This window comes from Mobula birostris, chromosome 13 (genome assembly GCF_030028105.1).
Source record: "Mobula birostris isolate sMobBir1 chromosome 13, sMobBir1.hap1, whole genome shotgun sequence".
Lineage (NCBI taxonomy): Eukaryota > Metazoa > Chordata > Chondrichthyes > Myliobatiformes > Myliobatidae > Mobula > Mobula birostris.
In genome coordinates, this window is record NC_092382.1 from 38,694,790 (window position 1) to 38,714,716 (window position 19,927).

Here is a 19,927-nt window from a genome sequence, read left to right on the forward strand (position 1 = left end):
GCGAGACATAAGGACAGTTAAAGGCACATGGACAGGACTCCGATAGGACTGGACTAGGTACTGACTGGACGAGGGACTTCAGGAGCATGGAGCCTTGGACTAGAAGAGACAGGAGCAATGAACACCGAGCCGGAACCCCTCGTTGGGAACAGGACGTGGGGCCGGGACTCACACACATAACACAGAGCCGGGACCCCTCCTTGGGAACAGGACGTAGGGCAGGGACTCAGACAAAGAACACTGAACATGAAGAGACGGATCCCAACACAAGGTGGCGGCAAACGGCCGGACCCCCCCCCACCTCACTCTCTAGCGAGGGCGTGGACACAGAGACACAATTCCACAAAACCAAAGACAGCTCCTTATCTTGACCTAACAAGGCTCCAGTCTTGCTCCGGCGGTAAGGCTTCAGCGGTACAGGCGGGGTATCCAGGCTAGGTGAGCAGGCAGAGAGTCAGGTGAGGTATCCAGGCGGAGAGTCAGGCGGGGGTGGGGGTGCAGACAAGGAGGGGAACAGAGCAGTCCAGCCGGGTATCCCTGGTTAGCACAGGTATTTAGGTCTGAGTCCCAAAACGAGAAACATGTGCCCACAACAGAAACTGGGTGGAACCAGAAATCCCGGAGCAAGGAACTATGGACCGGACGTGAACCGGAAGACGGAATTCACGGACCGGACTATGACATTACATCCAAATACCAGGTGCAGTATGGCCTCTCCTCTAATTCACACATTACATACCTTATTCCCAGAACAAATCCCACTATCAGAAATTCCTAAAATATTCCTGCAGTTAGGAAACACGGGACAGAGAATGTTAGGTCATCAGCAACACAGGGGAAAGTTAAAGATACCTACTACAACAAACTTGTTGCTTTTGCATCCTATCCACGTCAACTCTATCTATCACCTTCATAATTTTAAATACCTCTATCAAGTCCCCCCTCAACCTTCTACGCTCCAAAGAGTAAAGACATAACTTGTTCAACCATTCTCTGTAACTTAGGAGATAAAACCCAGGCAACATTTTAGTAAATCTCCTCTGTACTCTCTCAATTTTACTGACATCTTTCCGATAATTCGGTGACCAGAACTGTACGCAATACTCCAAATTTGGCCTCACCAATGCCTTGTACAATTTCAACATTACATCCCAACTCCTATACTCAATGCTCTGATTTATAAAGGCCAGCATACCAAAAGCTTTCTTCACCACCCTATCCACATGAGATTCTACCTTCAGGGAACTATGCACCATTATTCCTTGATCCCTTTGTTCTACTGCATTCTTCAATGCCCTACCATTTACCATGTATGTCCTATTTTGATTAGTCCTACCAAAATGTAGCACCTCACATTTATCAGCATTAAACTCCATCTGCCATCTTTCAGCCCACTCTTCTAACTGGCCTAAATCTCTCTGCAAGCTTTGAAAACCTACTTCATTATCCACAACTCCACCTATCTTAGTATCATCTGCATACTTACTAATCCAACTTACCACCACACCATCCAGATCATTAATATATATGACAAACAACATTGGACCCAGTACAGATCCCTGAGGCACACTGCTACACACCGTCCTCCAATCTGATACACAGTTATCCACCACTACTCTCTGGCGTCTCCCATCCAGCCACTGCTGAATCCATTTTACTACTTCGATATTAATGCATAATGATTGAACCTTCCTAACTAACCTTCCGTGTGGAACTTTGTCAAAGGCCTTACTAAAGTCCATATAGACAACATGACCGCTTTACCCTCGTCAACGTTCCTAGTAACCTCATCAAAAAATTCAGTAAGTTTTGTCAAACATGACCTTCCACTCACAAACCCATTTTGACTGCTCCTAATCAGACTCTGTCTATCCACATAATTATATATACTATCTCTAAGAATATTTTCCATCAATTTACCCACCACTGACGTCAAACTCACAGGCCGATAATTGCTAGGTTTACTCTTAGAACCCCTTTTAAACAATGGAACAACATGAGCAATATGCGAATCCTCCGGTACCATTCCCGTTTCTAATGATATTTGAAATATTTCTGTCAAAGCCCCTGCTATTTCCGCACTAACTTCCCTCAAGGTACTAGGGAATATCCTGTCCGGACGCGGAGACTCATGCACTTTTATATTCCTTAAAAGCGCCATTACTTTCTCTTCTTTAATCATCATACTTTCCATAACTACCCTTCTTGTTTCATTTACCTTACAGAATTCAATATCCTTCTCCTTAGTGAATACCGAAGAAAAGAAATTATTCAAAATCTCCCCCATCTCTTTTGGCTCCGCACACAGCCGTCCACTCTGACTCTGTAAGGGACCAATGTTATTCCTCACTATCCTTTTGCTGTTAATATAACGGTAGAAACCCTTGGGATTTATTTTCACCTTACTTGGCAAAGCAACCTCATATCTTCTTTTAGCTTTTCTATTTTTTTTCTTAAGATTCTTTTTACATTCTTTATATTCCCCCAGCACCGTATTTACTCCAAGCAGCCTATATTTATTGTAGATCCCTCTCTTTTTCGAACAAAGCTTCCAATATCCATTGAAAACCATGGCTTACTCAAACGTTTAACTTTTCCTTTCAACCTAACAGGAACATAAAGATCCTGTACCCTCAAAATTTCATCTTTAAATGACCTCCGTTTCTCTATTACATCTTTCCCATAAAACAAATTGTCCCAATCCACTCCTTCTAAATCCTTCTGCATCTCCTCAAAGTTAGCTTTATCCAATCAAAAATCTCAACCCTGGGTCCAGTCCTATCCTTCTCCATAATTATATTGAAACTAATGGTATTGTGATTACTGGACCTGAAGTGCTCCCTAACACATACCTCCCTCACCTGCCCTACCTCATTCCTTAACAGGAAAAACTAACACTGCCCCTTCTCTAGTTGGTGCATCTATGTATTGCTGCAAAGAACTATCTTGCACACATTTAGTAATTAGTTATTTAGTTATTAGTCTAATCTGTATCTTCCTTCGACCCCACTAGGCAGGGGATAATGTAGCTGGGCAAGTGTTTGGAGTGTCAGTGGGAAAGTATTCTGGACATAAAGACCATCTGTCTCAGTTATGGAAAGGGATGGAGATACCCTGAGTATTAAGGTCCTGAATTAAGGAAAGGCAGATGTCAATGTAAGGCAGGGTCTGGATGAAGTGTGGGAGCAGTTCATTGCAGCTACACTACAGCTGAACACAAACTTTTGAAAGGACGTGTGAAAGTATGTTAGGACTCTGTCAAGAGTGTTCAGGATTTCACAGAGTTCGAAGGGCCTGTCAAGAGTGTGCAAGATCTCAGCACGTCAGGACACTCGCAGAGATGTGTAGGGTCTCACAGTATGTCAACGGCTCTGTCAGGGATTTGTGGGGTCTCACAGTGTGTCAGGACCCTGTCACGGGTGTGTGGGTTCTCACAACGTGTCAAAGGCTTTGTGAGGGATTTGTGGGGTCTCACAGTGTGTCAGGACCCTGTCGCGTTGTGTGGGGTCTCACGGTTTGTCAGGAACCTGCAGGGGCGTGAGGACCTCACAGGGTGGCAGGAACCTGCCAGGGGTGTGTGGGGCCTTACAGAGTTTAGTGACCCTATCAGGGGTGTGTGGGGTCTCACAGTGTGTCAGGACCACGTCACGGGTGTGTGGGGCCTTATAGTGTGTATTGACTCTGTCGGGGGTGTGCGGGGTCTCACAGTGTGTCGGGCACTGCCAGAGATGTGTGGCGCCTCACAGGGTATCAGGACCATGACAGAAGTGTGTGGGGTCTCACAGGATGTCAGGAACCTGCTAGGGGTGTGTGGGGCTTTACAGTGTGTCAGGACCCTGTAAGGGTTGTGTGGGGTCTCACAGTGTGTCGGGACCCTGTCACGGATGGGTGGGGTCTCACAGGCTCAGGACACCGCTGAGAGCATATGGGGTCTCACGGTCTGTCAGGACCCTGCTAGGAGAGTGTGGGCTCTCCATTCAATGTACTTGGGTGAGATAGGGAACGTAGGAAAACATTGATTGTTGAAATAGTTACTTTAGAGAATGTGACAATTGTAGAAATGATTTTCTTCAATAATCAGGAAGAGAATATACTTCCTATTCAGAAATGGGTGTGGGAATTTCACTATCGTCCCTGTTCCCTCGGCAAACAACATGAAGAACAGTGAAGAATAAGTTAGCAGGCAAATTGCCGCAATCGCACATTCTTAGTTTCTCTGTCCTAATTACCACCACAGTGTCCATCACACAGCACCAACACATATGAATTTCAGCTTCTGTGGACTGAGCTGAGGATCTTGTCCCCCATCTCAGACTCAATAACACTGCCTCCTGATGGACTCCCCAGGATTATTGAGTGGGAAATTAAACCGGATAACTGTCGCAGTGCTTGCACTAGGAGGGTGGAGATGTGAACAGAGTGGGATTCATTTGCTGTTTTGTGGTTGAGCAGACTAGTTGACGTGTTACCTGATTTCTCATTAAATCAATGCTGTCATTGTTATTCCGTGACGAGAACTACAATGGACTACGGATTCTAAAAAAAAAAAAATAATGACCTCTACTATCTGAGGAAATTAGAAAAAGTGATACAGGATGAGGGCTGTTCCAGGGTTGGATGGCTTTCTTGGAAGGATTTCACTTTTCGGAGTGAAGAGATTTCGGAGAATTTCACTCTTCCAGATCGTCCTCTTCTCCATTCTGACCCCGGTGGAAGTATCTGTCGTTCCAGGACCCAAAGAGGTGTGATCCCTTTCAGAAATCTCCCCAGCTCTCTGAGTTGTTCTTCATACTGTCCTGTGAAAACTCTCCCTCCAACAAACAGTTCCCATGCATCTTAATGTGCATTGTGTTATGGAGCCAACATTTACCCGGTCAAATCTCCGTAGCTCAATAACGATATGTCTCTACACAATACTAACATTTGGTGGAAACAGCTGGATCTATGCTTACCTTTCAGCTCTCTGGGAATCTTGGGGACGAGTCGATGGACCGGAACACAACCTGTTCGGATTTAAACAATTTGAGGAATTGAAATGTGTAAAATTATGAAGTGGATAGTGCTTAAATCCAAAAATAAGTTTATCTGTGATATTATCTCACCACGTTCCTGTATTTCGTTCAGTATCCTGTCCAACTTTGGGACACCAATCCGCATTTTCACGAAGGTTTCCCACATCACCCTCCGGGCGCGGGAGCCTTTCTCCATCACCATGCTCAGGAGGAGTTTAGAACTGTCCGCCCGCTCTCCCTTGTCAGCGAGATCAGAGATTTTCTGTGAAGAATAACAGTGAACATATTGGGGACTGACAGATTCACACAGAGAATGAGAAGTAAATGATGTGCTCTGTAACGGGATCACACTGAGCAGTCACCCGGACGGGTGCTGATCCTGTCTGGACATGGACTGTACATTCTGAGTGCAGAGCACACGAAGGGACATTCACCGTGAACCTGGTCCACCAGTCAACGAGATCCTGGCTGGTCTGTGACCGCTTCATTGACGTGGCTCCAAATGCATAAATAATTCCCTACCGTATTTGACTGTGTAAAACAGAAATTAGAAAATAACGATCACAGAGGAAGAAAGAAGTCAGAAGGGATTTTATAACAGAGTGAGTAGTCTCAAAGAAGTTGCAGAAAAGATGATGTGATTCATCTTCATTCCTTCACTGCCAGCATGACAGCGGATTACCGATTGATGCCCTCACCCGCATCTCCTCCATTTCCCGCACTTCGGCCCTCACCCCATCTTCCCGACACCACAACAGGGACAGAGTTCCCCTTGTCCTCGCCTACCTCTGGATCCAGCACATTATCCTCCGCAACTTCTGCCACCTTCAACAGGACCCCACAGCTGAACACATCTTTCCCTCTCCACCCCTCTCCGCTTTCCGCAGGGATCGATCCCTCCGCGACTCGCTTATCAGCACGTCCATACCCACGGATCTCCCACCCGGCACTTATCCCTGTAAGCGTAAGTGCTACACCTATCCCTACACCTCCTCTCTTGCCACCATTCAGGGCCCCAGGCAGTCCTTCCAGTCGAGGCAACACTTCACTTACGAAGCTGTTGGGGTCATCTATTGCATCCGGTACTCCCGGGGCGGCCTGCTCTACATCGGTGAAACCCGACACAGATTGGGGGACCGCTTCGTCGAGTACCTCCACTCCGTCCGCCACAACAGACAGGATCTCCCGGTAGCCACCCACTTCGACTCTGCTTCCCATTCCCATTCAGATATGCCCATACATGGCCTCCTCTACTGCCATGAAGAGGCTAAACTCAGGTGGGAGGAGCAACACCTCATATACCGTCTAGGTAGTCTCCAGCTCCTTGGTATGAACATAGAATTATCTAACTTCCGGTAATTCCCTCCCCCTCCCTTCCTCCATCTCTATTTCACATCCCCTCCCTCATAGTTCCACCTCCTTCTACTACTTCGCATTGTTCTCCTGCCAATCACCTCCCTGCTTCCCCTCCCCCACCCCTTTGTCTTTAAAAACACTGTTTTTTTCAACTACCAGCATTCTTCAAACCCTCCCCAAAGTTCTTCCTTCAGTCCTGACGAAGGATTTCGGCCCGAAACATCGACTAATATTTTCAACTGATGTTGACTGACCTGCTGAGTTCCTCCAGCGCATTGTGAGTGTTCCTTTGACACCCAATGCTTTTCCTTTGTCTTTTCTAGTGGAAGTTTATTCAGTGATTACACATTACAGAATGGTAGCACTCCCCAATCCACACTGTTTGCAGTTACGGATTGTATCAGAATTATCTCCACCCAGAACAGAACACAATAGAGCTTCTGTGGCATTCACTGATGATGTCCCAGTTCTCACTGACATCCTGTTGTCACGCTGTACATTCTTCCCAGACTGAAATTTCCTGTCATAATGCCGGTGGCGTAATGGCATCAGCGTCGGACTTCGGGATAAAAGGTCCCGAGTTCGAATCCAACCGGCACCCCTGCACGCTTTCCATCCGTGCTGGGATACGAGCTGGTGATCTCTTTGGAAACTCACCCGGCAGAAGGCAATGGCAAACCACTGCTGTAACTTGCCTCGTACGCGGTTCCCCCACTACCTCAGAGAGGCGTGGAGGGAAATCGTCCGCTAATCGGAGAAACTCCGGATGCGACCTACCTACTGTAAAAACCGACGTTTTCTACTGTAAGCCCACAGATCTGTTACTTCTCACTCACTCTGAACATCGAGCAGCTCCCACCATTCGCAGGGTTTTTTCACCGCTTTCTATCACTGGTTCAGATTCACAGGTTTGTGATTGTATGTACAATATTCTCCCTCCCACTCACCCGATGTTCCTCTCCGCTGAACTGATTCTCGGCCGTTAACGCCAGGCTCATTCCGTGCACCCCTCCTTCCATCGCCTGCTGCAGCCTGTCCCGGTAGAAGTCCGTCAACTGCAGCAGCTGGAAATCGTCCCAACCTGCCAGGAGCTCGGTAATCACTGAGATCGGACGTGTGAAGGAAAATGAGGAGCATTAAAGAAATTACTGACTCCACGTTGGTTAGTAACTTTCTCTCTGCAACCTAAAGATCGCCAAACACAGACCAATATATATGGGAGGAGGAGCAGAGGGTGGCTCGACGGCAGCGCGCGCGGCCACTTCGGTGGTGATGTCTGCTATCTGTCAAGTAGTGGACCGTGCACAATTTTGATTTTTTGGAGAAAGACGTGAAGCACGGAGGAACATCTGGAAACCTTCTGAAATGCCCGCTTCATGGCCGCTGTTACTATGTGGTATGAGGAATCTCCGGAGCAAAAGGCCCCGAAAGCCTCGGCTTTGCGTGTTTCAGCGGCCCGGGGGAGGTCGAAGGCGCTAGGCAGAGGGTGCGCTCGCGAGGCTGCATCTGAAAGGCTGGTCAGAAGTTCGAAGTGTTCGGACGGATGGACTCAGTGTCGGCTGTGGTCGGCTGCTTCCAAGTCACCGGCAAGTTGACCGTGCCTGGAGGTTTATGGCAGGGAGTTTCTCCCTTTTGCCGCCTGCTATCGGGGACTCGGAGACTTTTGAGACTTTATTTACCGTGTCCATGGTTTGTTCTTCATCAAAGTATGGTATTGCTTTGCACTGCTGTAACTATATGTTATAATTATGTGGTTCTGTCGTTCTTAGTCTTTGGTTTGTCCTGTTTTCTGTGATATCACTCTGCAGAAACATTGTATCATTTCTTAATGCATGTATGCATTTCTAAATGGCAATAAAAAGAGGACTGAGTGTGCTCTTAATCTAATCTATATAGATGTCGGGGAAGGATCGGGCTTGGGCCGGGAGGTGGGGGGGGGGGGCGCCAGGGGTATAGTTCCATCTGTGAAAGGCTGCTCTTTCGTGTCCCCGGGAATATACCTCCCTGTTTGGAAAGGACTCTACTTATTTCTGACAATGTAGTAACCCATCACCCTCACTCTCCTGGTACTGCCCAACAGCACCGCTTTGCTCTAGGTCACTGTCTGCCTGCCTGGTCAACCGCTTCCTCAGTAAACCTCTGGGATATCTCACAAAATGCTGGAGGTACTCAGCATGTCGGACAGGATCGATGGATGAGAATAAACAATCATCGTTTCGGGCCAAGGCCCTTCATCGGACTGCAAATGAGGGAACAGATATTCTAGTTATTGCCACATTACTTTCTATTCCTTGTGGTCCTGATTCAAAACGTCATATGCTATTCCTCTCCATGGATGCTGCCTGACCTGCTGAGTTCACCAATATTTTGTGTGTCTTCTTGTTGCCCAAAACCTTCAGCATCTGCAGAATGTCTTGTCTTCTGGAATAACTCGCTATGTTCATGTGCATCACAATCTGTTCGAGGAGCAGGAGCAGACGGTACATGTATTCCTTCCATGTGTGACTGTGTTTCCCCAGAGATGTTAACTCTCTCTTATCTCTCTGCTCAGTTTTCACAAATATATGAATTAAACCCAGACGCAGAATCTGCAGAGTATTCATAAATTAAAATAATTCACCAACATACCCGTGCCCTTTCCCGATGTTGACGTCACTGGAACTTCTTCACTGCTCGCACCTTGACCCATCTTTAGGACGGGTGTGATAAGTTTTTGCTGCTCTGTAATAAAAAAAATAAAAATAACAGGAGGGTCAAACATTCATTGGGGTTTAAAGGAGAACACTGTCTTGATTTTCAACTGAGGCAAACACTTCTAAACATCATGGGCCTGTCCACTGAAGCCCTGATATGGTCTGATCCACCTGCGCCCATCCTTCCACAGTCACGCAATACCCATTCCTGCCCTATGCATGGATTGTACACTGGGCCGAGATTCTCCAGGGTATCTACTGGCTATATTGCAGGCAGTTCCCTTTTTGGTAGCAATCTTGTTTTTCTGGACCGGGAGCGATGTGTCAATGGAATGGCAAGGCAGGTTGAGCAGACAGCACCCACTGATTTGGTCCTCCTACCATTGGTGGCGCTATAGTGTGTAATGGACAAGTGTTACAACAGTGTGGGGTGAAGCATTTCTGCTGACCAATGGGACATGTATTCCTCTCGTCACTGAATTATACAGATTTCTCAGTCACACCTGACTCTCACCGTCTCCTTTCAGTTTAACGTCGCCTGGCATTGATACCTATGGCAATATTATGGATTGAGTCTACATAGAAACACTCTGACATCCTGAATAATGCAAATTCACCCACAGCGTCACGACATCTTGTCCTGAACCACCATAGTATCTCCAGCCGGACTTTACAACCGTTATTAGCACTTAAACTGCGGTCAAGATTACTTTGAGCATATCACCTGGCTATTATCAGACAATTACATGGCACCCTGTTAATTACAATGTAGACCCGCCATACATCCAAAAAAATCAAGATGACAATAACAATCTTTAACATAAATATGACAAAATGCTAGTATTATTCAAAAAAAAATAGACAGACTATTAATATTTTAGGTGGGAGACTCTATCAGAGCTGAGCCTGTGTGTAGGAGACATGTATCTGTTCTCTATCTCCATTGTATTCTGTGTGGCGTATTTATGATTTTTTTTATATAACAAGTCGCATCAGCAGGGGTGTGGTAAACGCGAAGGGAATCAGGTACATATTTGTGCGTTGTTCTGTGCAGTACATAGCTGGGTACTGACGGATGTCATACCTCCATTATTATCCACTCAAATATGCAGAACTTACACTTCGGTACACTTCAGTTTCAAAGCCTCAAGATTGTATGTTTGCTGATTGCTAATAAGGGATCGAATGCATATCACCGACATTCGTAACAATCATTATTGGAGCTGAGGGACATCATGCAACTATAACAAATCGGTGGGACCGCCAGCAACGGCAACTTGATTTGGTTAGATTACACGGCTATATTCTCAGCAGATGGTTCTCAATCTGCCGATCATCTAAAAAATTTTGCTTCCGTATTCACCAGTGGAAAGGATCTTGGCACTTGTGGGAATGGCTTACAGAGGACTGAACCGCTTGAGTGTTAAGAAAGAGGACGTGCTGGGTCTTTTGAAAGGTATTAAGTTAGAAAAGTCGCCGAGACTTTTACTGTGGGAAGCGAGAGAGGAGATTGCTAAAACACTCACGATGATCCTTGCATCATCAATAGGATGTTTGGAAGTTCAGAATGTTGTTCCCTTGTTCAAGAAAGGGAGTGGAGATAACCAAGGAAATTATAGACCAATGAGTCTTACTTCAGTAGTAGGCAAGTTGTTGGAAAAGATCATGAGAGGCAGGATTCATGGGCATTTGAAGAAACATAATCTGATAAGGGATGGTCAGCACGGTTATGTTAAGGGCAGGCCATGGCTTACGAACCTGACAATTGTTTGAGGATGCAACAAAACACATTGATGAAGGTAGAGCAGTGGATATAGTGTATATGGATTTCAGTAAGGCATTTGATAAAGTTCCCCATGCCAAGCTCATTCAGAAAGTAATGATGAATGGGATCCAAGGAGACATTGCTTTCTGGATCAAGAATTAGCTTGCCCACAGAGGATAAAGGGTGGTTGTAGACGGTTCGTATACTGCATGGAGGATGGTGACCTGGGGTGTTCCGGAGGGATCAGTTCTGGGACCCCTGGTCTTCGTGATTTTTATAAATGACGTGGCTGAGGAAGTAGAAGGGTGCGTTGGCAAGTTTGCTGATGACACAAAAGATGGGGGTGTTGTGAATATTCTGGAGAGTTGTCAGAGGTTACAGCGCGACATCGGTAGGAGGCAGAAGTGGCATATGGAGTTCAATCCAAATATATATGAATTGGTTAATTTTGGTAGGTCAAATTTGAAGTCAGAATATAATATTAATGGCAAGACTCCTGACATTGTGGAGGATGAGAGAGATCTCGGGGTCCGGGTCGATAGAACACTGGAAGCTGCTGCACAGGTTGACGTTGTTATTATAGTGTGTTGGCATTCATCACCATGGGATTGAGTGCTATAGAGAGAGTGCAGAGGAGATATACCAGGATGCAGCCTCGATTGGGGAGCATGTCTTATGAGAATAGGTTGAGTGAACCTGGCCTTTTCTCCTTCGACCGACGGAGGACAGGAGGTGACCTGATGAGTTGTATAAGATGAGAGTCATTGGTCGTGCGGATAGCCAGAGGCTTTTGCCCAGGGTCGAAATAGGGGGCAAAGTTTTAAGCTGCTTGGAAGTAGGTAGAAAGGAGATGTCAGTGATAGTTTTTTCACACAGAGATTGGTAGTGCATGGAATGCACTGCCAGCGACAGTGGTAGAGGCGGATACAATAGGGTCTTTTAAGAGACTCTTAGATAGGTACTGTAGATTTCTGTGTTCTATATTTTTAACATTTTACTTACGAGATGCCAAGATGATCATCATGAATCAAATCTCACTGAGATTTCACAGATTCTGCTGAACTTACTACCAACTGCGCAAGTATGGGAAGGTACAGGTACAGAGGAACACTAACTTGCAACAGCATCACAGGCAAGTACATTCAGATAACACACGGAACACAAATTATGCGATTCTGTGTCATTAATAATCTGGAAATACAAATTTTACATAATTTATAATAGATAAATATACATTTTCTGTCAATGACTTGGAAATGTTGAATTTGTCCCTCAGACAAATTGTTGACACATTTTGAGAACAACTAACCTCCAAGCCCAGTTACACTGTTACCTTATATCACCCCAATGTACAGTTGTAATGTGTTGATCTGAATAGATGATCTGCAATACAAGATTTTCACTGAACTTTGGTATATAACAATAATAAAGGTAAGACCATTAGATATAGGAGCAGAAATAGGCCATTTGGCCCATCGGGCCCTCTCTGACATTTAATCATGGCTGATCCTTTTTTCCCTCCTCAGCCCCATTCCCAGGTCTTCTTCCCGTAACCTCTGATGCCATGTCCAATGTGGAATCTATCAATCTCTGTCTTAAATACACACAAAGACTTGGCCTCCACATCTGCCTGTGGTACCATATTCCAAAAATTAACCACCCTCTGGATAAAGAAATTTCTCTGCATCTCTCTTTTGAATGGACGCCCCTCTATCTTGAAGCTGTGCCTTCTTGTCCTAGACTTTGCCCTTGACCTAGAATGGTCTTTCAACATTCAAAAGGTTTCAATGAGATTTCCCCCTCATCCCTTTAATTTTCAGCGAGCATAGACGCACAACCACTAACCTTTGTTTATATGATTACCCTTTCATTCCCGGATTCATACTTGTGATCATTCTCTGAACTCTCTCCATTGTCAGCGAATCTTTTCTTACATAAGAAGCCCAGAACTGTTCACAATACTCAAGGTGAGGCCTCACCAGTGCCTTATCAATCCTCAGCATTACTTACAAAATTGTTGCCACAGTTTGGAAACAACTGGGCTCCAAGCACCGGTCCTTACAACACCCACTGGGACATCCTGCAGACCCAAGCAATGTCTGTTTATGTCTTATCTTTAAACTCACAGAGAACAGAAACAGGAGCAGGCCACTCGGCCCCTCTAGTACATCTTCACCATATCTCACACTGGTAGGTGTAGTCAGTTATTTCACTACCACCAATATCCAGCCACCGGACCAGAGACTTCTGCTTCATTGCACAAGTAGAAACATTTACCCCATCTGTCGAAGCACAAACCTGGGCTGGAGCCCAACCACTGCCAGTTCTATATTGCTGGAGTCCCCATGCCAGGACTCCTAGTGTCGGTTAAATTCTTGAGTGTCTCGGCTATTCCCAGTTCCAAAACTTACACTCCCCTCCATCCCACAATAGATCTGGAACCTGATGATACCTTAATAAGCCAGGAATCCCGGGCCGTAGGTTACCAGCGGGTGGGGAGATACATTTTAACTTATCTCCACAAGATAAATTGAGCACATGCGTTCATTTTCTTACTGTTGAGTGGGATCTGGAGCAGCGCAATTGCCCATCGTATTTCCCGTGGTGTAAGAGGAACAAAATGTCTTGATATAAAATTGCAAATAAAACATTGCAATTTCAGTACAAGAAAAAAAGATGCAGTACATGATGCAGAATTGTTGACTGATTGCAAGATGCTTGCGACATTCGGAACAGAGTTGTATGAATGTAATCCCTACATTTATTAGTTATCTCTCCATTCCAACGCAGACATCATATACTCCATATGCTCAAGATATCCTCACATCCACAGCCGCGCCGGAGGTCAGTCTCTCTGCTGAGGGGCAGTGATCAGAGAGCGATAAAAATGTTCAACACTTCTTGCAGCTCTGGTGAGCTGTTACCCTGATGGAGGAAGTGGCTCAGCAAAACTAAATGAAAAAAATAAATAACAGACTCAACCTCACATGCTCTGAGTTTCCTTATAACAAAGATGAATACCGAACACTCAATCAATTTAAAATTTCACTGATTGTTTCAACCCTGCCTCGAAGTACATCAAGAAAATTTGTTGGTAGTTCATTTTCTACAGAACTTCCAGCAGAAGCTGGTCCAAAATCAAAGATCATTTTTGGGTGCGGCCTGTCTGTTCCAAATGTCAACTCTGGGATATTTATAAGAGACATCGCACAATGCATTGTGGTGATAACCATGACGTTTCGTTCTTTGTTCAATTAAGTGGTTAAACATTCCATCATATTCTTGTGTTTGCAAATGACATGCAGCTACGGTCAACCCCGGGCATTAATACAGGTGAAATTCAGATCCTGCTACTGGACAGCAGGATCGAAGGGAAGGTCCCCAGATACAACTGTATAGATTGAGATTGTGATCTCAGACCCGAGACTCCCCTACTTTTAAAAACATTTTGTCCTCATCCACTCTATCCAGAGCTCAGGATTTCATTGAGTTTCCTGATCCGGAAATCACCATCCCTCTATCGAGAACATGTCCAGAGACACCAAATGATCCTCATAGATACAATTTTTCATTCCAGAATTTTTGTAAACAACAACTGTAATGAGCACATTCCCACGAATAATAGACAATTTGGAGGCAGGATGATTTATTGAGAAAACCTGTGGCTTCCTTACTTCTCTGCAAACCTTCACAAAAAATCTCCTGGTGATCAGTGTGCTCATCTAGGCATGGAGCTGAAAGAGATGGGGGAGATTTTCAATGAATTCTTTCTGCCTATGTTTATTTGGGAGACAAATATAGAAATGTGGGAAGTTAATCAAGTCATGGATTGTATACGGATTACACAACAGGACCTTGTCGTCTTGAGGTGAATTAGGATAGACAATTCCCCAAGGCCTTACAATGTGTCCCTTGGACCTTGTGGCAGTCTACTGTAGAGGATGCAGGAGCCCTGGCAGACACAGATATTGCTGGTATTGAAGGGACGGTGTTACAGGGTAGGTTGAACAGGTTAGAAAGCTTATTCCTGGAGCGCAGGAGAATGAGGAAAGATCCTAGGATCGCTCGGTTAATGGTAATGGTCCATGGCATAAAAAAAGGTTTGGTAACCCATGCTGGAGTTATATGATCATATGGTGGTATAAATAGGGTGAATGCATATGGCTTTTGACCCTCTGGTTGGGTGAGGTCGTGGACTTATGGTGAAAATTGAAATATTTAAGAGGAGTCTGAGAGGGAACTATTTCACTCGAGAGGGTGATGTGAATGCGAACCAGCTCCCAGCAGAAGCAATAAATGCAGGTTCATTTGCAGCGTTTAAGAGTAGTTTGTATGGGTACATGGATGAGGGAGGTATTGATGGCTATGGTCTGGGTGCACGTGGATGGATCAAGGCAAAGAATGGCACAGACTAGATGGGCCGAAATCCCGGTTTCTGTGCTGTAATAGAACAAATTTAAATTGAGCCTACTACACAAGTCCATTTCCCAGGATCATTCCAATGTAATGTTCTAAAAAAAAAACTGTAAATACAAGAAACACTCAACACATAAAGAATATCTGTGGAGAGAGGAACAATGTTAAGCTTCAACTCCAACCTGTGTCAGAATGGCTTCAAACATTTCAGGTCTCCAGCATCTTGAGTGTTTCTTTAAAATACAACTGTTCACATACAGGCGACAGTGAGTTTTCACATATAGGCGACAGTGAGCGGATATTTCCAGACACGGTGAGGTAGATATCCAACGATGCAGACACTGAACAGCTCATTCCATATACACACTAGTTCTGTGTATTGAGATTACTTCTCAGGTCTCTCCGGTCTCTCAGCTTTTTTGTATCTGTGCCCTTTCGGTTTGGACTCTCCGACCCCGGGGAACAAACCTTGGCATATTTGACTGGACTTCAAGACTACTTTAGGAAAAAAACGGTGTTGACTGTGCCAGTGACCTCCCCCCGCCCCCGACGTTTTAAACAATAGTTCCAGGCACACAGAATAAGTCAGCCACGAAAGCTCACCCCTCCAACACCCCAAGGTGAGCAGCCACTTTCTCTAATAACAGCTGACGCAAGGTCTCTGTCAAGATGCTACCACTGTACGGTTTCCGGACCAAAAACATGCCAGACCAACTACACCCGCAGCGTGCACACATGTCTAGACCTTGGTGAACATATTCCTACTTCTCCGTCTAAACACACCACTTTGCAACTGGCTGTGGGAATTGCTAACCAAAACGGATTCAGACAGTCAGGATATACAACTGCTCCTCCCTCCAGATCATCCTCAAAACAGACTGTGTGCTGAGCCCATTGCTGTACAAACTGCTCACACAGGACTGCACGGCCAAATACCCGGGTAATCACATGGTCAAGTTCGCCGTTGTCACGACAATGGAGAGGTCCAACACTAATATCAATTAGATGGCATAAAGAGAAAAGAGTTCAAGGCTTGGTGCCATACAAATAACCTCTTCTTCAATGTCAGCAAGACAAAGGAGATTGTTATCAACTTCAGGAGAACTTGCACCACTGGCAAACATCTTTACATTAGCAGCATAGCTGTGGAAACTGGAAGCAGTTTCAAACTCCTGGGCATGCGCATCTCAAACCTCATGGTCCCAGAACACAATTCACAGAATCAGGAAAGCTCGCTCCCCAACATCTCGACTTTCTGGGGAGGCTGCAAAGAGATCTCTATGTATAGTGCATGAGGGAAAGGGGTCGGCAACGGCATGAAGGTTCCCACCCACTCTTGCCCATGGACTATTTTTTCCCACTCCCATCAGCGAAGAGGCTACATGGCATCACCTCCAGGACCAGTACACCCAAAAATTGTTATTTTCTCAAGCAGTAAGGCAAATCAACACCTCCACCCACTAACTCACTCCTCCACACCCCCATCACCACTATTTTAAGATTGCCTGTCAGTCATCCTATGTCCAGATACCCCTCTGCCTATCATCATTTCATGGACATGCGATCAATGCTTTAAGCTATCATATGTATTGAGTGTTTTTATAATTGTGGTTTTTATCTTTCTGTGTTTTTGTGCTTTGTTCCTGCGTCAGATCCGATGTGTTTTGTTTTCCCTTTCACTTGTACACTGGAGTGACATTAAACAACCTGAATCTTGAATCCTGGGGAATACACAACGACCAGCCACATTATCTATGCTCCTTCCTGATTTTATAAACTTCTACAATGTCACACTCATTCTCCTGTGCTCCGTGGAATAAAGATCCAGCTTGGTCAATCCCTCCCTTTCACCCGGCCCTGTAGTCCAGTCAGCATCTTCACCAATCTCTTCAATACGCTCTCCAGCTAGTTAATCTCTTTCCTATAACAGGGTGAACAAAACTGTATATGATACTCGCTGTAGCCTCACCAACAATTTATACAACTACAATATAATGCCCATAACCCAAAACTCAATGCCACAACTGATGAAGGTCAGCATGGTTAAAGCCTTCTTTGCCAAACTTTACACTTGCACGTCCACTTTCAGAAAGCCGTACACTTGTACTCCCAGGTTGTCGCGCCATTCACTACTTCAGTCCCACCATGGTCACACTGTCCAAAATGCAACATCCGTCACTTGTTCAAGTTGAAAACCATTTGCCATTCCACATCCCATCTCTATAACTGATCAAGATCTCCTTAAAAATCATTGTAACCTGTTGCAATATCAAGCAGACTCCCGAATTTAGTATGAAACTTGCTGACCATGTCATGCACATTCATATTCAAGAAAATGCCCTGAATAATGGATTACAGAGGTCTCAACACTAACACTCACATCCCACTCGTCACAAGCCTCCATTCGCTAAATCTATCTTCAGTCATCACCCTCTTCTTCCTGTCATCGATCCCGCTGTACAGATATGACATCCCACTGGGTGATATGGGTGATGTAGTCGGTGATTTCCCCACAACTAATGTACAATCGCACAGATCTGCAGATTCACTGCAGACTGAGAAGTTTCCAATAAACACCTATATAGTTACCAAGTGGACGGATGCCCCTATACAGCCCATTCCATATTCTGACAGACTCCTTCCCAATATAATAACACACAACCCTGCGATGCTTTGGTGCCGGCGATTTGCCGTGGTGATCCTGCCATTTCCCATTCATAAACTAAGGTGGAACTGGAACCTAATGCCCCCCTGCCGAACTGTTCAACAGATTGGTGCAAATGCCATAGCCACAACCATAGAGCCAATGCTCACAGCATCCTTTCCTCCCACTATCATTCTGTTGCATTTGTTCCTGAGCCACTGACTCGATGCTCAGAGGCAGTGACCAAAGAGCGATTAAAATTCTGCAACATATGTTGCAATTCTGGCCAGTTGTTACCGTGGAAACGGAGGAAGTGGCTCAACAACGGTAACTGAAAAAGGAAATAACAAACTCAATATCATACCCTACGAGTTACATTGTGACAAAGATTAACACTGCAGCCATTTTATAACGGGGAAACTAAAATTGTAATGGCTACTTTTACTCTGACTCCTGTTGTATTCCGTTAAACCTCTGTAGGTCCAGCTCATAAAAAAAAGACTCCTGGAAAACTCGACCAGGTAAAAGGTGGAAGACAATGATTTACAATCAAGACGACGGTTAGAAGAAGCGTTGCTGATATATGTATACCATTGAGCTGATGAGATACATGCTGGACAGAAAACAGCAGAGAACTGTGACACAGCTGAACACAACAGAGAAACAAGTCTCCCCTTCATGGTCTTTGTCTGTACTCACCACTGCCTCAGTAAAACAGCCAACATCCCCACAGCCTTGGACATTTTCAATTCTCGCCTCCCATCGAGTCGGAGATCAAATAAAACAGAAACATATCAGCAAGCTCAAGGACAGATCCTTAACCAAACTGAATGTTCCCCAATTTGATGAGATGGACTCCTGACCTCACAATGTAACTCGATGTGACCTTGCACCATATGTCCAAATGCATTGCACTTTCTCTGTAACCATAATGAGTTGTTACTCTGTTATTCTTTTGCCCTGTTTCACCGCAGTGTACTGCAGTAATGTATTGACCTGCACGGATAATGCCGAACACAAGGTTTTCACTGAACCTCGGTATATGACAAAAATAAAGATTTTCCCCATTTTAATTGAGCAGGAATATTAGACAGCTGGGGACTTCCTTTGGGAAATCTAGAGGAGAACTTCATTTTTCGAGAAATCCATATAAATGAAAAATATGATGAAACATAGTCATATAAATAAATAAATATAATAATCGGGTCATGTATAGGGAAACACTGGACGCATTGTGGAAAATCCTAGCATGGGATAGAAAGTCGAAATTCCCCCAAGAGGACATGACAGATCAGGATTTCACCGTCGCCTGAATGGACTAAAGATTAAACTACACATAGACGGGGATTAGTGTCCCGAAAGTCCAATTACTCTGTTTAACCTTCTCTGTCTACAAAAATACAGCAGGCCTAATGGCCGCTCTGTGTCTCAGAATGATGTAAAATAACTGTGGACCCCAGGCATCGATCCAGGTGAAGTTTGGATCCGCTACCGGACCACGTGATGTAGGTAAAGTTCCCCAGTTACAACTGAACGGATGGTGTAGTCTCGGCATCACTGCCTCGTCCCGCTTGTAGAACCAAGGCACCAGGGGCTGAGCGGTGGCTCATCTCAGGCGGCTCGGTGTGTGAATCCAACAACCCTGATCGATCCCGCCAGAGATGTGAACGGGACTCACACATCAGACGTCCCCGCTCGGGACCGGCCTCAATACTCACCGCTGGAAAATTGATGTACTAGCCCCGCAAACAGAGATCCGTCCGCCGGCTCCCGGAAAGAAAACCACCGCCCAGCCCGGGATTGAGCATGCGCAATGTGATCTCGCGTCTTGGAGCGGTGGGCGGGGCCTCAGAAACAAACCCGCAGATGCTGCAGTTCCGAATTAAACGGGCTCATATGACTGATGGGTTTGGTCTCCCATGGCAATATCACAATCAGATTCAATATCCCCGGCATATGTCATGAAATGTGTTGCCTTTGCGGCAGCAACATAGTGCAATAAACAACAATATCGAAAACAACTGATAAGTAGTGCAAAAAT

At 45.2% G+C, this 19,927-nt stretch overlaps 1 protein-coding gene across 5 annotated transcripts in view; it reads right to left on the reverse strand.

Annotated features, from left to right (window-relative positions):
- The window catches only part of LOC140206734 (NACHT, LRR and PYD domains-containing protein 12-like), a 33,853-nt gene extending 14,166 nt beyond the window's left edge, over positions 1-19,687 (reverse strand). For 2 of the 5 annotated variants that reach the window (XM_072274928.1, XM_072274927.1), the window contains exons 1-4: positions 8,997-9,144; positions 7,316-7,470; positions 5,103-5,274; positions 4,953-5,003 (exon numbers count right to left, since the gene is read on the reverse strand). In XM_072274928.1, coding sequence (XP_072131029.1) covers positions 4,953-5,003; positions 5,103-5,274; positions 7,316-7,470; positions 8,997-9,129 — 511 coding nt within the window. In that variant the 5' untranslated portion in view covers positions 9,130-9,144. Of the gene's footprint in view, positions 1-4,952; positions 5,004-5,102; positions 5,275-7,315; positions 7,471-8,996; positions 9,145-18,585; positions 18,710-19,604 lie in introns of those variants that run through there. The other 3 variants (XM_072274929.1, XM_072274930.1, XM_072274931.1) reach the window with 3 other exon arrangements.
- Between the last annotated feature and the right edge of the window lie 240 nt (positions 19,688-19,927).